Source organism: Uloborus diversus, chromosome 7 (assembly GCF_026930045.1).
Source record: "Uloborus diversus isolate 005 chromosome 7, Udiv.v.3.1, whole genome shotgun sequence".
Taxonomy (NCBI): domain Eukaryota; kingdom Metazoa; phylum Arthropoda; class Arachnida; order Araneae; family Uloboridae; genus Uloborus; species Uloborus diversus.
Window position 1 is genome coordinate 58,878,808 of NC_072737.1, and position 22,501 is coordinate 58,901,308.

The window sequence follows — 22,501 nt, forward strand, 5'->3', positions numbered from 1 at the left end:
TCATTTTTCAAGTTTTGTAAGGGAATTCATGTTAGCACTTATTTTCAAATAAACACAAAAGATATAAAAATTATCCAAATTTATAATTAGTACAAAAAATATATAAATAAAATTACAAAACATTATTTGCTATAAAATACCAATAAAAAATAATCAATATCTTAAATACAGCTGTTTCAAGGCCACAGTGGATCTCTTTTACCAATGTAAACCCATTTAATATGCATCAGCACAAGGCCATCAATAAACTTCCTGAGTCATGTTCATTTACAACTTAGCTGTACAATCTTCCATAGTTACAGATATTTAATAAAAAAAGTTTAAGCGTTAAATTAAAAAAATAAAAAAATAAATAATAATGTGTGATTCACGTCCTTCAACTTTAATTAGAACAAATTAACTTTTCTGAACTTTTAACTTCTGATGGATACCCATCCCATTTGACAATCTGCTAACATATTACTAGTACATTTTTACAAGTACACCCAAACCTGTTTTTATGTGGTGGATAGGGACCGCATAAAAAAAATCGCACAGTAAAAAAATTGTTCGAAACTTCAAGAGTAGCTTTAAGAAGTTGTTTTCACAACACAGTTAAAAATTATTGTTTTTTATGTAGTGGATAGGGATTGCATAAAAAAAGTCTCACATAGAAAATAACTCAAAAACTTACAAAATAATGTATAAACAAAATCAAAATGAACCAAGAGATGATAATTTTTGCTGAGTAGTTGGATGAAATTTCGAATAAGGAAATTTTTGGAAGGTCACAGTGACCTCCCATTGGGGTGCCTATGTCATCACTTAAAGATACTACCTAGCACTGATTTAAAAAATAATTTTGTCAATTAAATCTCAATCTGATTAAAAATTCAATATACCAAATAAATAAATAAATAAAATAAAATAAACAGGCTTGGGTGCATTTTTAACCACTAGCCTTTACTTGTCTATAGTGTAACTTACCTCATTCTACACATTAAAAAAATATACCATTGGTTATTATAAGGGGAAAAGAAATATTTTCTTTATATACTATTCATACAGTTGGGTCATTCTTCAAAAAGTGTAACTTTTCTGTCACACGACTTTTACAGTAAAATTTTGAGGAACAATAGTTTAACAATGATTTTTAATTTCATCAAAAATATATCTATTCAAACCTGCTTACAATTTTTTAATAATAATTTTTATTTTAGTATATTTTTGGTTCACAACATGTAAATTCTCACCTCTGTGGCATGTCACACACCTGGTATGACTGTTTATGTTGCTTAATAAGTTGTTTAGTTAAAAAGTATATACTTATTTATTTGTTAATCCTTTCACAAGTATCTCAAATACCAATTGTTTAAGTATATTTAAATTTTTTATATTATGTTTCAGTTTGTTTTAGTAGGACAAGGAGTCATGTCACACAAAAAATGCTCACTTCCGTTACCTAAACACAAAATGCCATTCCTCATTAACATGTGGCAGTAATGACATCAAATTTTGTTTTTCATGATACAAGGGATTGTTTATTTTTAGCCATAGTTGAAGTTGAGATATTTTTGTCAAAAAACAAGAAGATAGATTTTGCTTTAAAAACCTAGTGTGGTTCTTCTGACTTCTCACCTCCGTGAACTTGAATTTCAGGGATGTAAATTAATCTAAAAAAAGAAGTGAACATGTTTTCATATGCTTAACATGTGCAGATTGCAGCAATGAAGAAAAATTTGCTCCCCTAAAAATATATCTATTAGACCTATATTAATGGAAAATTCCTCACCTCTGTGAATCTCACCTCCGTGACAGACCTTATTCATTATACCAATTCAGACCAATGTCATTATTTCTGAGGTGAAGGTAAATGATGGAGAGGAAATACATCAATAATAGGCATTCTACTAAAATTATAAATTGCCAGTATATCCTCAAATTTACTAAATACTATTTTTTAACATACATTTGAAGCTACTAATTAAGCCAAACTTTAATTAAGAGAGCTTAATATTATACTCCCCCTAATCATTAAAATAGCTGATTGTTTGCACAATTAACAAAACTACAACTTTGACATTACATTAGTAATGATTTTTAAATATTAAAAGTTTTTTCTTTTTTTTTTTAATTTCCACGAACGAGGCATTTTTTTTTTTTATTTATGATTAAAATAATTGGAACTTAGCTGGGCTATTGTTTATGGTAACTTCTAGTAGGTAACACTTTCATGTAAGAATGAAAAAAAAAGAAAACAAAAGGTTTCGAAATCGAAAAGTTTAGCGTTCAAAAGTTACGTTTTCTGGAGTACCCAGTTATAGTAGCAGCAAAGATATATCCATACAACACACTTTAAAGAAACCAACATAGTTATGCACCATGGGATGATTTTGCACTGTTCTGATACTGTTTTGTTGGAAACACAGATTCCCCTTTTATATAAAACTGTTCAGCTCATCTGATGATTCAATTATTTCTAATTGGTACTCCTGTACAGGAAAATTTACAATTTCAACTCTTGATATGCCCATACTATGCATATATTAAAGGTGACATTAGTTATTTAATGTCATCTTTTCACATTTTCATAGTTCTAATTAATTAATCATTGTTCATAACAATTGTAATAACTTACATGGGTACACCCATGTCAACACATTTTTCTGCACTCAAGTCTCCTGGTTTTTCAAAAATCTGAAAAGAAAAATAATAGGTAGATGAAAAAGATTTTAGGTCTTTATAGGGAAAAAAATGCTGTTAAAGTTAAAAAATGGTGAAGCTATTTTACAAATTAATTTTAAGAGCTTTTGTTAAGCTGAACATTTTCAGAGCCTTTAAAAAAATTTATTTGGGTCCTAATACAAAAAAATGTAGGCTTTTGAAGTTGGAATTCATGAAAAAAAAAAAAATCTTCAATTTTTTTAAAAGTTACTTTACATTGTTCCTTTTAGGCACCTTTTTACTCTCACATAGTTAATCACATTCCTTATTGGTTATTTTGTAACTTTCTTTTGTAGTTAAAATTTTGGATGTGAACTGATGGTAACGGATAGTAAATATATATTTTAAATGTTATTTTTAAACTTTTCATTTAAATAAATATTGCATCTTGTATGAGGAACACGATTTTAACTGATTAAAATGTACACATCTTTCTTAAAATGGATTTTTAAAGAAAGTTGTATGCTCCATTTCTGATTGTATATCCTCCATTACATCTATACTGTAACGGAGATACAGAAATGGAGGATACAAATACTTATGTTTTGCTATGATCATTGATCAGTGTGTTGATTTAGGGCTAACGCAACATGCTATTTATAATTTACTTTTAAAAAAGTGATTCAATTTTATACATAAAATGTTTTTTTGTACACAAACAATTCTTTCCTTTTTAACTCAAGAACGGAGGATACACAAAGTTAAGGATCTATTTGACTTCAAATAGAATAATGCTGAAATTCTTTCACACTAAGTTCTTTAGCTTCACTATGAAGACCCAGAGTTGAAAAGGGCTAACTTGTGATTCTAAACCTCTGTAATGAGCTGCCAGTACTACCGTCTATAGGAAATTCTATTACTTAATTAAATCCTGAACGGAGGATACAAGAAATACTGTGACAGTGATTCAAAAGATTATGAATGCTATATATTTTTTTATTTTACAACATAATTCTTTTAACCTATTAAATAACATCAAATGCTTTAAATTTCACTATTAAATTTGACATATTTTTTTGTATTGAATAAATAAATGAAAAAGTACATGGGAAGAAATGTGTTGGGACATGTAACGGAGGCATACAAGTATCCCTCCGTTCAGTGAAAAAAACATTTAAAATTTTTATAACATCATTAATTTGTATTGATCATTTTCAAAATTTGTTATACTTTTCTAAATCTCATAAAAAAGTGCTTAAAAATACATATTTTTGAAACTAACCACCCTGGACCTAAAAAAGCACGTTTTTTGTAGAATGTCCCATTTATAAAAAAATTAATTTCACTTTTTTTGTAAATCAGTGATATTATCACTGTAAAATGTACAGTACACACAATATCACTCTACATTCAGACAATGAGAATTTGCACACTACTAAAGTATGCTTTCTGTTTTTAGTAGGTCCAGAGCCCCCTAGTCCAGAAACAATTCTATCATGCATAGAATGTCAGCAATTTCCTTTTTCAAAACATGCGAATACCATAAAATAAATATGCACTTCAAACAAAATACCTATGTAAAAATTATTAAAAAAATAAATAAATAAATGAAAAACTAAATTCATATCAATTTTCGCTCACCTGACAAATATATGAATAGCACACATCTTTACTTTCTAAAAGAAAAATTATACATAACTATTTTTGAAGAATAAAAAATACATTTACACTATGAAGTTTCATTGATAAATGTGCAATGAAATCCCGTTACAGCACACTTCAATGGACCGCAACTTTGTTCACTGTAACGAGAATTTTGTTATAATGGAATTTCAAACCATGTAATGAAAATTAAATCAGGACTGAAATTTTATTTTGTTGAAAGGGAAATTTCATTGTGGTGGTATTTGTAGGAATAGAATTTTACTGTATAAATAATTATAAACACCTAAAAATAATTTATAATAAAATAATTAAAATACATATAGTATCATATTTTTTTTTAAATTTAAATCATAGGTGTGTTATACAGGGAAAACTACTGATCAGCTGAAGGCGAGATATCATACATTTGATAACTGCCCTTAATATAAAGTATCCTGGTTTTTCTTTGAGTTATTTTGAGATTTTCTTTAAGAATTTAAAACTTTTTTCATGCACTGATTTTTTTTAAATTTTTATTTTTACATTTTTGAAAATCCAGGAGACTTGATTTTTAGGGCGAGCTATCAAAGGTATGATATCTCGCCTTCCACTGATCTGCAGTTTTTCCTAAGCTTTAAAATTTAAAAATACAATCTGATACTATATTTATTCACTAAACTATTTTCAGGTGTTTGAATTAAATGTCTTCAGAAAATGAATTATAAAAATTGGCAACAAATGCTTTGAAAAATGGTGAAAAAATAGAAAATATAAAAAAATTTTGATTCTGACTCAAAATCGGAAATAAAACTACAAAAATTGTGACAAACAATGGATTAAATCGCCATCTCTTAGCAATACTTTGAAATACGATGCTAGATAAATTGCAAAGGTTAGATGGTTCAGTGGATGAGAAACAACAGTTTCAGTTTGAAGGATGAAAATTTTCTTTGTTGCATGGTATGCACCTACAAATGATGCTGAATCAGTGAGATGCGATGCAGACTTAGTAAGAGTTAAATGTATCAATGTAGCTATGCTTACATGCTACACTTAATCCACACATTTTCTAATATAACATGATACCCTCCAGTTTTTCACAAAATAAATATTAATATTAATGTGCATAAAGCACAATATATTAAACCAAATTATTCTAAATAAAAAACATACATTCACTGTCTGCTTAAAGGAATGCAACTTTTATCATTTGATAAAAGAAGGAATGTATAAGTTAACAAAATATGCGAGAAAAAACATTATTGTAACTACATCATGAAACAAATTTAAACATTTTATGGTGTTAAGTCACATTCAAAGACTTATATCTAACATATTTCCAATAAAATGGAAGAACCATATCCTTTATTACTTTTTAAACATTAACAACTGTAATCTTAATTTGAATTGGTCTAGTGTCAAAACTTATTTTAACAATATTAGGATACCTTATTCCCGCTAACGCTCACCAATCCCTCAAATATTGCTTTGCTATCTTATTTGGCTTATAAAGCTTTATTTTGAAATTGTCTCTTAAGAAGAATTAGATTAAAATATACATTTAGATTATAACAAAACAAAAATCTCACTCCCACCTCCAGAGTAAATAGAATTTAACTAAAGAGCTCATTATAATTAGAACAAAAAGAAAATCCCGCTCCTGCAAATGATAAAAAGAACTTGATTAAAATATGCAAAGCAAAATTATAATAATAATAATTAAAAAAAAGCTTCAAACAGCATCCTTCCCGGGGGACTCCGAAACTAACTTGTACCAAATCTCATGGCTATAGGTGCTATGGGGCTCCTGGGCAGAGCTGCGAAGTCTCAGGGAAAATGACCAACTTAGCTCCAGAAATTTTAGAACCTTTGAGTCCAACAACACAAGCACTGGCTAAGTTGCAGACTTAGGGAAAATGACAGACTGAATCTTGGAACTTTAAATCTTCGATTTCACACTTCCTTACCCCAAAACCAGTCTGACTCTGACTCTGCAGGCAAAATGACCATTTTGTAAGTTTGAAGAGCTGTTTTCAAATTTCTCGTCTCATGTAACATTTTGCTCTTTAACAATGTGCTTGAATTGAATTTAGCCAAGGATTTTCGCTAAATATGAAACACTAACATCTCATTTTCTAATTCATCAAGAAACTTGGGACAGATTTCATCTTGTGCAGGGAAAAATGATCGTTCAAATGACATAGAATGTTGAGGGTTGCAGGAAAACTTTCACCTTATTAATAATCAATTTATATGAAATTTTAGCTTTAAAAATGAATTATAAAAAAACTAATTTTAAATTGAAAAAAGAAAAAAAAGTTCTAATGTGCCCCCCCCCCCCCCACCAGTTTAAAGTATATCTTTAGCAAATTTCAAGGCTGTAAGTGCTGTGAAGTAAGTTGTATGTGGAACAACCATAGACACAATATCATAACTTCTTTGACAAAACCTATTTTTAAACACAGTGAAATCCTGTTACAACAAATTTCAATGGACCAAAGATTTTGTTCGTTTTAATGGAATTCAAGCAATGTAACTGAAATTAAATTGGGACTGAAAATTTACTTCATTGAAATAGATATTTCGTTGTATTGGTATCCGTTGTAGTGAGATTTCTCTGTATGTCGAGATAAAATAGGCCAATATAACAATTAATATACCTTTCACGAAAACATCTCCATCCATTCGTAAAGGTCTAGAGTTAGACACATAACCTTCACTTTCAACAGGCACATATTCAACTTCCACTGTGCTATCCACATATGAATTCTTGGAATAGGATCGATTTTCTGTTAAAAAAATAAATAAAAAAAAACAATGAAACAAATCTCCCCATTTTTTTACAAGGAAAAGAACTAATAGAAGGCTTTTTTTCTGAATCAAATCGGAATTTCATCTCATTTACTAAAAAAATATAGCATAAAATAAACTTTTATGTGGTGAAATTAAAATTTAATAGATTTAATTCCACTAAATTTATTAGTATAGTTTCAATAAGTGTGAAAACACTTATTTTAATATCATCATTATTAAATAAAGTGCTTTTTTTTTGGAAGTAAACTTGTGATTACCCATGGAACAGGTATTGCGGCAATGCCTAGTGACTGAACCACGGGTAATCAGCAAATTTTTGAAAAAATTAACACTTACACAAAAACTCATTAAAGTTATTTTTATTAATTATCAAAGTAATGACTTGAGCAATGTTATTCTTATTTGATAAACAAAAAGTGTTTTTAAAAACTCTTCTCTTTTTTTAGTATTTTTTTTTCTAAAGCATCATTTCACAAGGTTATGAATCTCTCTCTTTGAATACATTCTGTATTTGCTGATTAAGTCTTACATATAACTATTTTAAACAAGAACAGCATAATTTTTCCGTATTTAGTAAATTATTTTTATTAAGAGGAAACCAAAAAAGGCTGCAGACAAATCTCAAAGATCCATCAACAGATAACTAAGAGTTTTATTGGTATAGAGAAAAACATGCAAACTGCTAGCTTTTAAAATGTAAGTACAGTGAAACCTGTGTATAATAATACTGTCTATAATGATAACTTGTCTATAACAATATTTTTTTTTTGGCCCCAGCAAAATGTCAGCAAGAATAATCAACCTGTCTGTAACGATAACCTGTCTATTACGATATTTTTTTTAGGTCCCAACAGTATCACTGTAGACAGGTTTTACTGTATGAGGTTTATGAACAATTATTGACTGATAAAATCATTTAAATTATCAAAAAAAAAAAAAAAAAGGCTGTAAAATTACAGAGCTGTTAAAAATGGCATACGTATTTGACTTAAACAGTTTTCAACTGCTTTGAAAAATCTTTTTCCAGTAGCTAATATTTGTACAACATTCTAAATACTAGAAGCATAATGACATATCAGAGAAAAAAAATCAGTTTCACAAATCCCAAACAAATTTATTCAGGAGATATAGATTTAAAATCAAACAATTAAAGATACAACAGTTTGATTGCTTTCATTTTTCAAGATGAAGAAAAAAATTTGCCTTTTGCAAATACTAAAGCATGTAATTTGTACATCATTCTCTGTAAGATGCATGAAAATAAGAACTAACTTTGAGCTATCATTTTATGCACTAACAGGCTAGGAGTATAGTATTAAAGACATTTTTGTTTTGGAGTTAATTGATGCAGACAACTTTTTAAAATATTTTTAATGAAAAACATACAATAAGCGAGTAAAGGAATATTTAGAAACCTTATTTTTACTCACCAAAAGAAACATTTAAATCAGCAGATGCTATAACAGATTTAAAAAGCTCCTAGGAAGAAAAACACAAATAATTAGAGGCTAAACATAATTTTTTTCGTTTATTAGACATCTGTTAAAACAAGAACACATATCATAGTAGCAGTTACTTTTCTGAGCAAATTTCCATTACTTTGTAAAGGCAAAATGTTTTGAAAGAAAATAATTTTTTAATTTTCATTAGAAATGATAAATAAAGTTTTAACCGATTCTAATGGAATCAGTAAAATTTAGTTGGAGCAAATGACCCTTATGAACAGGGCTTGATTAAACCAAAAAAAAAAAAAAAAAAAAAGCCTGGGTCCAGGTAAAAATAGTGTATTGCTTATAAGAAAATCTGTCTTCAAAGTAGTTGAGAGCTAGGAAACCATTAAACATTCATACTTGCATATTGTGTCACTAATACACACCAAAACTATTTTAGGGAGGGATGTACTTAAAAAAAGGAAGACAGAAAGAAATTTTTTTTTAATGCCCCTAAATTTATGGCACTCAGGTTCACAGATCATGGAATTGTATGTTAATCAGGCTCTGATTATGAGTGATTCATATGGATGTTGTTGTCTAAGCCTTGCTGATATTAAAAACTGTTGGATTTTTAAGCAATATTCTATGTTTTTATTCCAAACATTAAATGCAATCTTAGACAGTATTTTTCCTTAATCTACTCCGTTTCCTGAAAGCTATTTGTAAGGCTAAGGTTAGATGAAAATAATATATAAACTGCCCCAAGAAAAATGGGCCGTGAATTTTATGCTGAGAGTGTTACTTATACTGTGAATATTTCTATACATTTCAAAACTAAAATGAGGGTGATATAGGAAGAGACCTCCATGCAAATTAAACACAGTACAAGAGGTCCCATTGAAGCGCTATAGTTCGCAAAAGACACAGGGTGCCTGAAAAGGACCTGATTTTTCAAGCATGTGTCCCAGAGGAAACACTATTTCCCCTCTAGATTGTTTTTTACTTTAAGTTCCTGAAAGTTGAACCAAAGCAGAATATAATTCATTTTTTTCCTGAAAGGATTACAATTTGAGGTCTTTAAGGCTGTATTAGCCAATTAATTCCTTTGAAATTTATTTTCTTTCAGTAGCTATGCCACTGAAAACAGTTTCAAACGCTTATTTCCTGGAGGTACAGTGAAACCTCCGAATAGCGGACAGTCAAGGGATCAGAAGTTTTGTCCGTTATTGGGAGGTGTCCGCTATTAGAAGGAACTACTTAATTTACCTTTTTCAAAATGGGCTGTTGTTCCCTTTGTAGAACACAATCGAAACAATTGCGAAAGGTTTACTACATTTTACGTCAAGTGTAATTAATCTGTTTTTTCTTAATAAAGGTAGACTGACAGCACACACTTGTCTTAAAAAGCATTTAATCAATTAAAGTAATCAGTTAAAACAGTTTGACATCTCTTTTTTGCATTACCAACGGCGGCGATTCGGCGGAGCAACCCCCTCCCCCCCCACACTTTTTATGGTTAATTTATTTATTTTATCTCAAGTATCACTATTGCATGATTGACAGTTGGCAATATGACCTTGAATATGGGCAAATCTTTTTCATGTCTAAAAATTAAACAACCCAACGAAACCACGGCGCCATAAAGCCGACTACTACCGGCGCCGGTCTGCTCGATTGCATCTCCCTAGAGCCCCAGTTAGAAAAAACACCCAGTTTCCTCTTTTTTATCTTAACTTTTGAATAGTTATTGCGTACAAAATTCATTAAAATCTTAAGAAAAACGAACGTTAATTGTTAGACTGACATCAGTTTCACTTATCTGCTTCAATACTCTCAAAACTAGCCGTTACAAAATTATGGCTTTTTTTTTTCTTTTTTGCTGCCCGCAAAAAGTACCATGCCTTTTAGTTCGTTTTTTTTCTGCGCCTAACTTTTAAGCCCCAATTGCTGCCTCTGCCAATTACCACCCTTTTAATTCCAAGAAACAGTGATAAGGAAATGGGGGGGGGGGAATATCAGTTGTGGAGGATGAAAAGTTTTGTAAGGCAAGCAGTTACTAAGATATTCTGTGAAAAGAAGAAAAAAAACCGGAAGTGCTACGATCGCAAGGGAAATTTTTTGTGAAATAACTGTCCGTTATCCGGAGTGTCCGTTATTCAGAGTGAATTACATGGAATGGCCTATATTGAGGGACTGGGACTTGCAAAAATGTCCGTTAATTAGAGGTGTCCGTTATTCGGGAGTGTCCGTTAAGGGAGGTTTCACTGTATGAGGCATTTATCCAAGTACTACCCCTGTCCCCAAAGGAGAGTGTCACTTATTTTCTTTCTTTTACTTTGGAAATTCTTTTATCTTAGGCGTCAATCACTGATAGACATCACATGCATAACGGGAAGTACCCCTGATAACCTGTAAACTTTGAGATGACTAATTTCAAAACATAAAAGGGTTTTAAGTTTATAGTTGATGAGGTAACTTTACCAACACTTCGATACAAATAAAATAGAATTAAAAAAATCAGCTGCTTTGAGCTGAAGAACAAAAGGAAATGTTTTTAGTACTAAACTAAGATATAACTTAATGGGAAAGACTCACAATTCCTGGAGGTCCATGCAAAGCTATACTCCGAACACCAAAAGCTCTATGTGTGAGATATATATCTGTAAAATTTTCACATTTATATTAGGCACACATCCAAATACATAGAGAAAACAGTTAATACTGATCTTATTTAAAAAACAAAACTTTAATTTGATAAATTGGCTTTGATTTATAATTATTTATAACAATGTGCTGTTCATGAACTAATGGATCTAAAGGACTGACTTCGTAAAATGAACAGAGCAATACAATCTCCATAAAATGAATGAGATTTTTTGAAGGATTTAGTATTTAATTCTCTCTTTGATTTATTTTCTTTAAGTCCTTTGATATTACTTTCATTTTATACTTTCAAAATCATCTTTTGCTTGATTTTCACCTACGACGATACTGCACTTGGAGTCATAATGGCCCAGGCCCTCTCTAAATAAATTTAAAACAACAGAGAGACCAGAGATAAATCAGAGAGGCATCAAGTTCCAATTCAGAAATCAGCAAAGTACCAGTTTAGTTACACTAAAGAAATATAATTTAATGAAGAATGATAGAATTCACTGTTGCAGACACAGTATTTCACATGCATTGAATTTTTCAACATCATGCATCAGGAAATTTTTTTAATATTTTTTTTTTTAATATTCAAATGGAACAATTGATTCTGTTCTTTTGCTTCAGCTCTAAGGCACATACAGAAAAAATGTTCCACAATGTCATGCATTCACCTTTTAGTTTTTGAAAAATGTTTTGTAGGAAACAAACATTTAGTTCATGCATAATTCATGACGTTGCATTCGCAAGATGATTTACTTGTCAACAAAATGTAACTGATGAAGAAAATACAAATGAAATGAAATTCTGAGAATCACAATGTCCCTATCTTTAACAATAGGCACAGAAAATCAAGATTTATTTAAATTTCTAAATATGCAATACACTGGATAAATATTATTAACAGAAATCAAGTAACCAGAAATGTTTTAAACGAAAAAAGGAAGAGAAAGAGAGAAACGTCTTAAAATAACATACCAGGAAGGCCACTCATATTCTTCCACACTTTTTGAGTAATGAAAATATGCCTTAACTGGGACATATTAAGCCTGAAACATGATGAAGGTATTAAAAATTTTATAGAACATCAAAGTAGCGTACATTGAGTTTGGTGCGCTTCACCGCAAGATTTATAAGTGTGGCCCCTTTCTTGCAGTAAGAAAAATTGCTTTTTAATTTTTTACATAGTGCTATTTTTTCAGAGAGTACGTCCTCATACCTCCTGCGCTCACCCCCCCCCCCACCAGTGCTATGTATGCTACTGAAACATTATATTTCAATTAAAGTTGTTACATAAAAATAAAAACAGAAAATATGGGGAAACATTTTCCTGAAGTTATTTAGTAATTATCAGTGACGCACACAGCAATTTTGCAAGGGGAGGATCCAAGGTCGAAAGCCTCATTCTCATATCATACCCCAACAAGGTTGTCAAACATATTGACTTGATTTTATCTATCCTCGAGAACGAAAAACAGTAAAAAATAAACTATTGAATAAATAATTAGCATTATTTAATGAAATAAACCACAATAAATAACCAGAGAGCAAAATAATTATGCATTTACTTTTCTAATAACTAGAAAATGGATTCAAGTTCATAGAATCTCATTTTCATCAGTAATTACAAAATAAAAACATGGTAATTGCAATGTATTCATTTATAATCACCATTCTGCTTCTTTTGGCACTTCGTTATAGGAAAAGTGCACAATATTTAAAAAAATCTTTTAACATGAGGATTGTATTTTTTTACTGAAATTATTGTTTCCTTTGTTTGAAATTATTCTGCGTACAAAATACATAGAATCGTAACAAATTTGGGAAAAAAAGCAAGACCTTTGGGAGGAGTCTGTACCCCTTCCTTGTGTGCACCACTGGTAATTATCACTCCCACAACATATTTTGTAGCCTGAAAAATCTAAAGTGAATTTTAATGTGTGCTCTATTAGTTAATCACAGATTATATTCTTTGCACAAGATGTAAGCTTTATCCAGATTCGCAGTAGCAGTTTCTGAGCTCATTTGATTTCAAACTTCCTGATACAGACTAGCCGCCTTCCGTGGCCTGCTCATTCGAGAGACCAGATCATCATCATCGTGTCGTGCCTCTAAAACCCATTAGATTATGGGTTCACACACTTGTCCAATTGGTGGCACTCTTTGAAAAATTAGAATGCTTTCATGGCAACCTAGACCATCTCTTTTATGGATACGGATATGGTTGTACCCCTTGCCTCTCAATGCAGCCCCCTAGGGTACGGCAGTACCAACTTTGGTAACCCCTGCAACTAGGTGCAAAAGGAGCTCATTGGCAAATTCAAGCATCCGACTAATGAGGTTACATTTTGAAGATTCCCAAAGAAGCACTGCTTTGCTGGTGGTGTTTAGTGATTAATGCCCTTATATTACTTTTTAACCCTGTGAGTTATGCAAAGTGCACTAAAAATCTTCTGATTGGTTTCGTCACTAGACCTAAAAGTTACCATCTTTGCAAATGCGTTAAGCTGGCAATATTTACCGCATACCGCTTGTTCCAATGCCATTTTTATTTTCTCAATATGGTGATAATTTTGCATAAGAAAGAAATCGGTATTCACATTTCAATCTTGAGCACATTCCTTCAAATAACTATATAAAAAATTTAGGTTTGATTGGTTCAGCAGATACGTGACTACAGCTTCATATATCTAAGAGAAATTATTTTAAAAAATATCCTGTTCTAGAGATTTTTTAAAAGAATTTTAAATCAGTCTTCAAAGTATATATACTATAATATGCTAAATTAAAAACATAAATACTTACTCATGTTCTCTACATAATCTTCCTGTACCTTCTCCACAGTTAAATAAATAACTGCAATAAAACCAAAAGAAAAAATAAATAAAGAACAATACAATTAAAATAAAAATACTTAACATTACTTTCAACTGTCATAATAACATTATTTTGGTTAACAAATTCAAATATGGCAATTATAAACGAACGTTTTTTTTACCTAACTGCAGGCAAGAGCAGATTCAGCTTTCAGTTTTCGGGGGGGGGGGGGGGGTCAAAATGCCATTTTCGGATGCAAATAGGGGGTCAGGGAAGAAATTTTCGAAATATAAATCCCCAAAATACAGCTTTAGGCTTTGGTCGCTTAAGCGGGCCGTGAGTCAAGACTGAACCCTCTGGATCCATGCTTGACTGTAGGTTGGAGAAAAACAATTTATTAAAAGTGGTGGAGGATTTACAGGTTTGGGGGGGGGGGTGGCATTAACAAACTATTCTGGGGTCTCTTTGTCCATCATAGAATGATGTGAAGCACTTATGTGAATTTTTGCAATCACTTTGACTTTGACTCCAACAGGGTGGCGACAGGAACTATGAGAAAAAGTTCCCTGACTAAGTTCACCAAATTTCCCTGATTTACGTTACCAATGATAATGTTTTCCTTTCTTTGCTCCACTTGAAATCCATTGTATGTTTGTATAAAATGCAGTATTTTAAACGTTTTAAGTTGTGTAAAGTTGTTGAACTAAAGATATATTTTTAAAAGAAGCTACTTTTTAATAAAATGATTAAAAAAAACAGATCAAGTCAATTTTTTAGGGAAAAAAGCCCTCTACAAAACAGTATATTTAATTTTTCCACAGAAAAATTATAGAAAATTAAGAAACCATTCAGCATAAGAATTTTAAGAAACTATTAAAATCACTCTTAAAAACATATGTGTATTTATGATAGAACTAAAAAGTAATTGAAATTATTTTGAACTAAATTTTGAAACAGTATAATAATTGTCGTAAGAATAACAAGTAATAGTGAAAGAATAGAAGTAATGTAGTTATTCTTATATAACTAATTGACATATGTATGCAAAACAGATGAAACCATTTGATATCCATTCATAGGGAGCTTTTCTCTAATCAAGAACATAGGTTTTAATGAGTGAATACAGCATTTTAACAATAAAAAATAAAGATATTTACTTAAGTACACAAGTTAACTCTATTTCAAATGATTTCAGTATGTAACGAAAAAAAAATTTAGATTGCTTTTGTAACAAACAACTTTGAAATGCAAGAAAAAAAAAAATGCAATTAGTTGATTTTAAAATATATAAAAGAATACAACTTGGTTATAAAATAAAAGAATCATTTAAGTCTGACAAAAAGAAAACCTTTATCATCTGCGGCGACAACAAATAGTATAAGGGCAAAAAAACAAAAGTGTTTTTACTGAAAGTTCAATTTTAGCAATTAAATTAAAAACGCAAAGAAGTAATAACTTTTAAGCTTTTATAGTATTAATTCAAAAACCAAAGATTTCTTCTTGAAATCGTGATTACAGTACGCTAATTACTTCAAGGCAAAGGAGCTAAGGCATTAATGAAGGCTTCCTCTTTGCCTGTGTGGTTGTTTATTTTATGTAGCACTGAAAGCATCAAAAGAAATTTCAAGCTAGGTAAAATAAACAACCTAACAGACACAGAAGCAATCTTAGGAAGTTCATCCTGTGGTTAACAAGTAAGATTCAATATTTTGACGTTGAGGAAAAATGATGCACAAATATGTGGCAGTGTATAATCGCACCTCATTAATTTTCCTTTCCTTTTTTTTTTGAACAGATAATTGGCGGAAAATGCGTATTGAATTAAGAGTACTTAATTTTGTAAAGCAAAAAAAAAAAAAAATTTTTTTTCTTCATAAAATCAATTTTTCCTGATTTTTTATTATTTTTTCGAAATTCCCTGATATTTCCCCGACTTTTCCCTGATTAATAAAGTTCCCTGACTTTTCCCTGATCTGTTGCTACCCTGTCCAATGACTGTTGGGGTACAGTGCAATTGTGACATGGTAAATCAGACTAAAAGTCAAAAATTCGCAATATCAATTTTTATTGCTAAGAAATGTATATTTTCCAAATACAATGTTTCTTAAGAGTGTAAGAAACGGAATAAATAAGGGGAAAATTCTCAAACTTGAATGCTCCTTGAGAGCATCAGAATATATTCTTATTTTAATATTAATATAGGACAGATCTTTATGTTTTACATAAAATGACTAAAAGTTGGCATGACAACTATTAGCACTTTAAACTCAAATCCAGTAAATAAAATAAATACGGTAGAACATTGTGATGCACAAAAACTCAAAAAATGAATAGCAACATTTTTGTAATTTTAACTATCCAGTGCAATACTGTTTTTTTCCCCACAGGTTTAATGCTCATGACTAGAGCCCAAATTATCTGCAACTGCATGTATCTACAATGACATTATTTTGCTTCTTTTTGATGTTATTGTAAAAAAATAAATAAATAAATAAATAAATAAATAAAATAAATAAATGAATAAATAAATCCATATTACTGCTTTTTATTAGCTTTCAGCTTTATTTCACTTTATAGAACGAAAGATTAGAGGGGAAACAACTGAAATTAGCTTATCCAAGAGAGAACAAATTTAGAGCTCATTATTAAAGAAAAAATCTTTTGAAGTTCAAATTCATGTAATAATTGCAAAAAAAATTGTCTTAATCTTTCCCTTCCACCAGAAAGCTGCTAATATGAAGGATTAGCACAGAAGAATGACTTCATTTTGAAAATTTATATTTTTGAAACTGTTACACAAAATATAATAACCGATTTTCACAAGCAGTTATCAGGGGTCTGGCCAGAAGAAATTTGGGTCTGCTAATGGAACCTTCACAAAAAATCAATCAACCAAAACGGACCTTTCACAAAATCTCGATCAACCAAAGGGTCCCCTCATAAATTCTGGTAAACCAAAACGGATCTTGCACAAATTGTTCATTGAAAGAGCAAATCTGAAAGCAAAATAATGCATATTTCTGCCTCTACAAGATCTGCTACCTTTGCAAAAAAAAAAAAAAAATCTGTACTCTTGTGTGCTGCTGCAAGCAATAAATAGCTAATATTGCCAATTAAATATAATGTGCACAGTTTGTTTCTTCAAAAGAAATTAACAGCTGAAAGTCAATTTTGTTTCTAATAATTTTGCATGTTTTATTATAAATGTTTTGCAGCGGCTTTGATATGAACTTCTCTGAAAAGGCAGTATAAGCACTTTTTTCTCTCCCCCACCCCGCTCATGATTTAAACAACCATAATAAAAATAATAATATATATATATGTCAGGGAAAGGAACTTGGAACTACAAAAGGATAGTAAGGGTGGGGAGAAAATGTGATCGCTTCAGATAGTGTTACCAGTTTTAAAATTATGGCCACTTAGCATCTGTCATTAAACCTTTATAATGACTTGATTAGAAAATCATTCCCATCATTTTACCAGCTTGGCAATATTTGCGTGTTTACGGTACAATGTTATAACATTATTTAGTGAGAGAAAATTACATGGGTTTGAATTTTCGATGCTAACAAGGATAATTAACTTTAATAAACTTTTTTTATTCACCATTTTTATACTTTTGATGCCTTCATTTTGAAAAATGCTACCTGTTTACATCTGATATGAAAATCATATTTTATTCTTTTTTCAAGGTAACTTTGCTTTATTAGGATGTAAATAAATGGAAAGTTTCTTTATTTCTGTCACAATGCTTATTTCACATTTTTTAAGCGAAATCTCATTTTTTTTTATGAGGCAAAAATTAAAATGCAGAATCAATGGTTTAATTTAAATTTGCTTCCACTGAGTCGACAAATATTCATGATATGTTAATCATAGGCCACTAAAATGCAATTCTAAAATAATTTTACAAAAAATATTTATTTTGCAACCTGTTTTTATACTTTTGATGCCTTCACTTTGAGGATTGCAATCTCTTTGCATCCGCTATGGGAATCGCATTTTTCGCATTTTTGATGCTTAGTACACTATGTTAAGAAGTAAACAAATTAAATCTCTTTTTATTTTTATTAAAATTACAAAATTTATAAGATTTAAATAAAGTTCTGTGCTCTTTAAGCGTGTCTTGGGTCAAAAAGTTAAATGCTAAACCTCTGCCCTTTTTTTTTTTCAATTAATTTAAATTCTATACATATAACATTTCTAGTACAATTTAACACAATGTAGAATGATTTTAAGATAATGATACTTGAGGGGTACCCATCTCCCAGAAAGGGATGCCACTCCCTCCTCCCCCTTCAAAAACTAGGAAAACCTAAGAATGATCAACAGAAAAGAGGAAAAACTCAACTAAGAGTTTCAAAAATAAAGTTTGCGCCACCTCAAAATTTTGTTTTTACTAAATTTTTTTTTTTTTTTTTTTTTGCAAAATTATTTGATTTTTCACAAAAAATGGACTTTGAGAAAAATCCTGGACAGACCCCTGGTTATTATATACAAACACAGTAGCAGAAATTTCCTTTTTTCTTATGGGGGGGGGAGCATAGGGGCTGTGCTCCTATCAAAAAGGGTTTAAATTATATAATTTTTGGATTCCATTAAATATGTTTCTCCATAATTTAAATACATTTTAAGCTATTGTGTAGAAAAACAGAGTAGATACCTATACTTTAAAAATATCACTTTTATTTAGCAATTATAATTAGAAACTGATGAGCTGTGTAAGTTCATATGCCACAGGATTAATATAGAAATTAGAGATTTGCACTGAAGAATATATTTTGCTCCTTCAATTGACTTGTTCATGGGCGTCCATATGCAGGGTGTGAACAGAAATTTTGGGGCCTGTCACAAATGATTTTTCGGGTCATATTGTTTACCCCATATTTCACCCCTAGTTAAAAAAATATTGGGCAACAGGTGTCCCTCCCCCCCTAGAACATGCCTGCCCATATGCAAAATTTTAAGGGGGGAGAGGGGTTCAGATATTTTCCCCATGGAAACCGATTTCAGCACAGATTAGAGTTATTAAAATTTGACATTAATCGATAACTTATTCATAAATGGCCAGAGAAAAAATGTTTTTACATTTTCCCAAAGAAAAAAGTACTAAAAGCAAGGAAATTCTTATTTCCAAGGGGGATGGGGGGCTTGAATGCTCACTTGCTCCCTATATGGGTGCCCTTGCACTTTTTTTGAATTCAAAGGTAAATACTATTACTAACTATACTATTACTAACTATAAAAGGTAATTAAAATGAGGGGGAAAAAATATAAAAATCAGTACAAGGTTATGGGTCTGTTGAATAACTTAGTGCTCATATTATAATCATAAGGACAATGTTTCTAAATTATAGCAATCATTATTATGAAATAGTGAACTTTTGTATAACGTATAGTTTTTAATTGGCTTAAAATGTTTAAAAATATATCCTCTGTCCTTATTTGAATTAAATTAGTTCACAATTTTCTGTACTTTTTAGTCAAATAATTAGTTTTAAAGGATGCTAGAAAACACTTTTAAAAACCTTATCAGGACTCCAGTAACATGTTTTCAATGAAAAATAGCCACTTTTTACTTCCTGGTGCTCCATCTTTGGATGGGGCATTAGAAAGTAGTTTTTCCTGGATTATCAGCATGACTAACTTGTATGGAAACATAGGATAACTGACAATTTTTTTTACTACTAAAAATGAAATCTGTAGAACTTTAAAACACATATCTCTGCTATTTTAAAACCAAGTCTGAAATGCTCATGTAACATCTGTACTTTGGCACAATAACAACCATCAAAAATATCAGTTTGCAACAAATGGTTGAAAAGTTTCTTTTTTCTGACTCTACCAATGTTGAGTGATCAAGCAGTAAAATTTTGATAAAAATACCTATTGAGCAAAAAATTCAGAAATTGACAAAAAGAGGACATACGTAGCACCTAAGCCTGTACGTATATAAGTAGAATTTTAAATTATTTTAGCTATACATAAATAATAAGTGATACTGGCTATTTAACTCTCTAAACAAAAATACTGATGTATGAAATGACAGATTACAGCTAGGTAAAAGTGATTACTATAACTAAATACTCAAGTTTTGCATCACAGTGGTTGTTATTGCACCAAAAAGTTTACTACTTCGTGGGCAGATCTTTATCAAATTAAATTTGGTTAAAATCTGATATTGGTTGCTGTTGTTATACAGATGCAAAAGTAGTGTGACACATATTTTTACACAACAAGGGTGACTTATTTTTTTTCTTTTTTTTTTACGTTCATTTACACAAATAAGAGCAATAGAGGAGGACCCCGCGAGCATGTTGCTAGTCATTTCTTTCGTTTGTATAAATTTCAAAACGACACACATGAATTTGAATATTAAGAAGAAGACAAAGTAAAAACTACGCTTTAAATTCTGTAAACAATGCTAAGCATCGAGGTTGGCCAAAAGCTCCATTGCCTAGGACACTAAGGCATATTCGAGTAGCATATTTCGGTTTTTCATCTTCCAAAGAACGGAATTTTCTTTTTGCAAAAGGATTAAACCGTCGAAAAGAGTCTTTTTCAACTACTCTACTGCAAAATCTTGTTTGGTAATAGTATAAAGGGATGCTACAAATATTTTTATATGCATGCTTCATTCCCAAATATATGAAGTTGAACAAATTTGTTTAAAATATTCCGTCTGCTTCCAAAATAATAAAGTTAAAGTTGTAGTGTTTCGTATAAGTAACTAAAGTTGTAGTATTGAGATAATTGACTTTTTTTTTATTTGCTCCGGAAATAAGTTAAGTTTTGAAAAATCAGAAAAGAACTGTATTTTAGATACCATAAAGAACCTCCGACCTGTATTCGCAACTCCAACGAACTATAGGGGGCACTGCAGTCACTGTCTAATGGCGGAATTGAAAACTAAAACAAACGCATGTGGTAACGAAGAAAATGCTAAAAGTGTTGTGATTTTTGTTGTTATGTATGATTTTTTCGCTTTATTCATTTGAAAAGATTTTTCAAAGTCTTTTGGTTATTCTGACCCATATAGAAAGAGATTAGAAACCAAAAAGTATTACGAAAGTAAACAATTAATGCAGAACACACAGTAAGTTGTTCTGAAGCAGCCATTTTCACGATGTTGAATTCGGAATTCATAAATTTTTGGTTCGCTTCGAACGGCATTTTCATTTTGTACCGTTTTTTTCTATACATTAGTACATATTAAGTTCAGTTTCGTGACATTTCCGGCATTTGTTGACATTTTTGTCACATAGTGCACATACGTGGCAGACTGTCAAGAGTAACGTTTAACACTAGATAATTTATTTCTATGACTATATGATTGGATATCCAAAGAAATCATGCATTTAATTCATTCGTCATGGAAATGATTTACCTGATATGCGAAATCTTGTCAAGATACATTATTCTTTCACATAATTTTAAAACCATAAGCCTATAAACAGATTTTTGGCGAACTTTTATTTTTTATTGTTCAAATTCTTAACGTTCTTTCTGGATTTTTCAATCTGTTCTGCGATAAATATTTTCAAGAAAATTTATTTGCATACTGTCTATTTCAGTAGGATACTGTAGTAACAAAGGTTATTTAAATCATTTATGTGGAATTAGGTTAAGGAAAAGTGTCCAGTCAATGTTGTTAAGTTCGTTTTTTTTTCCATCGAATTGAAAAACTGATTCAAATTCACTCAGAACAAAATAAATAAAATGTGTACTCACAGTTTATATATGGTGGTAGTTTTCTTTTCAGTTGATTGACCATTATTTCTTTTTGCTTATCGAATTCTGTAATCTTACTACCATTTTATTCCACTCATGATAAAAATTAAAAATGGTTTAACTAAAAATGCGAAAACTCGCCAAGGCTACTTTGCTTGCACAATACTAAAACTACTATAACCCTAAAACAAATTTGGCGAAACCTTTCAGCTGAGAATAAAAGGAATAAAGTAAATTCTTTCTCGGTTAAACATTTTTCATTTTGTTCTACGATAATAAATTCAAGAAAATATTTTGCATACTGTCCATTCCAACTAAATGCTGCTGTAAAATATGATTAGTTAAATTAATTTAAGATTAAAAAAAACTCATATTCTTACAAATTCATACAAAACAATAAAAAATTTTACCTGGTATTACGTTATCCAATTTTGTTAATCCAGACTTTTCTTGTTTACGCTTCCACCATTTAATACTTTTTTGAAAGAAATAAGAAAAACTAACATTATTTTGAGAAGCTCGAGAATACTACTAAGGGACGAATTAATTTCTGTAGCTGAAAGCAAACTAAGACACATCGATTGCGTTAATAAATACTCAGAACAAACTGCCTGTGTTTACGTCAACAGACACACGTGATGCGCAACGTGGCAATGTTTTAGGTGCAGACGCAGTTTTATAAATCACCGCAAGGTAGCGTATTCGAGCGCTGGAGTTCCGAATTGTAGTCCCATTAATGTTTTGTCACCTAATGTTATATGATTTTTCCA

The 22,501-nt window shown here is 30.5% G+C and overlaps 1 protein-coding gene across 1 annotated transcript in view; it reads right to left on the reverse strand.

Annotated features, from left to right (window-relative positions):
* The window catches only part of LOC129226002 (zinc phosphodiesterase ELAC protein 2-like), a 55,153-nt gene extending 34,479 nt beyond the window's left edge, over positions 1-20,674 (reverse strand). The window contains exons 1-8 of the mRNA XM_054860575.1: positions 20,403-20,674; positions 13,989-14,039; positions 12,162-12,232; positions 11,130-11,194; positions 8,532-8,580; positions 6,948-7,076; positions 4,285-4,319; positions 2,618-2,676 (exon numbers count right to left, since the gene is read on the reverse strand). Coding sequence (XP_054716550.1) covers positions 2,618-2,676; positions 4,285-4,319; positions 6,948-7,076; positions 8,532-8,580; positions 11,130-11,194; positions 12,162-12,232; positions 13,989-14,039; positions 20,403-20,638 — 695 coding nt within the window. The 5' untranslated portion in view covers positions 20,639-20,674. The remainder of the gene's footprint in view (positions 1-2,617; positions 2,677-4,284; positions 4,320-6,947; positions 7,077-8,531; positions 8,581-11,129; positions 11,195-12,161; positions 12,233-13,988; positions 14,040-20,402) is intronic.
* Between the last annotated feature and the right edge of the window lie 1,827 nt (positions 20,675-22,501).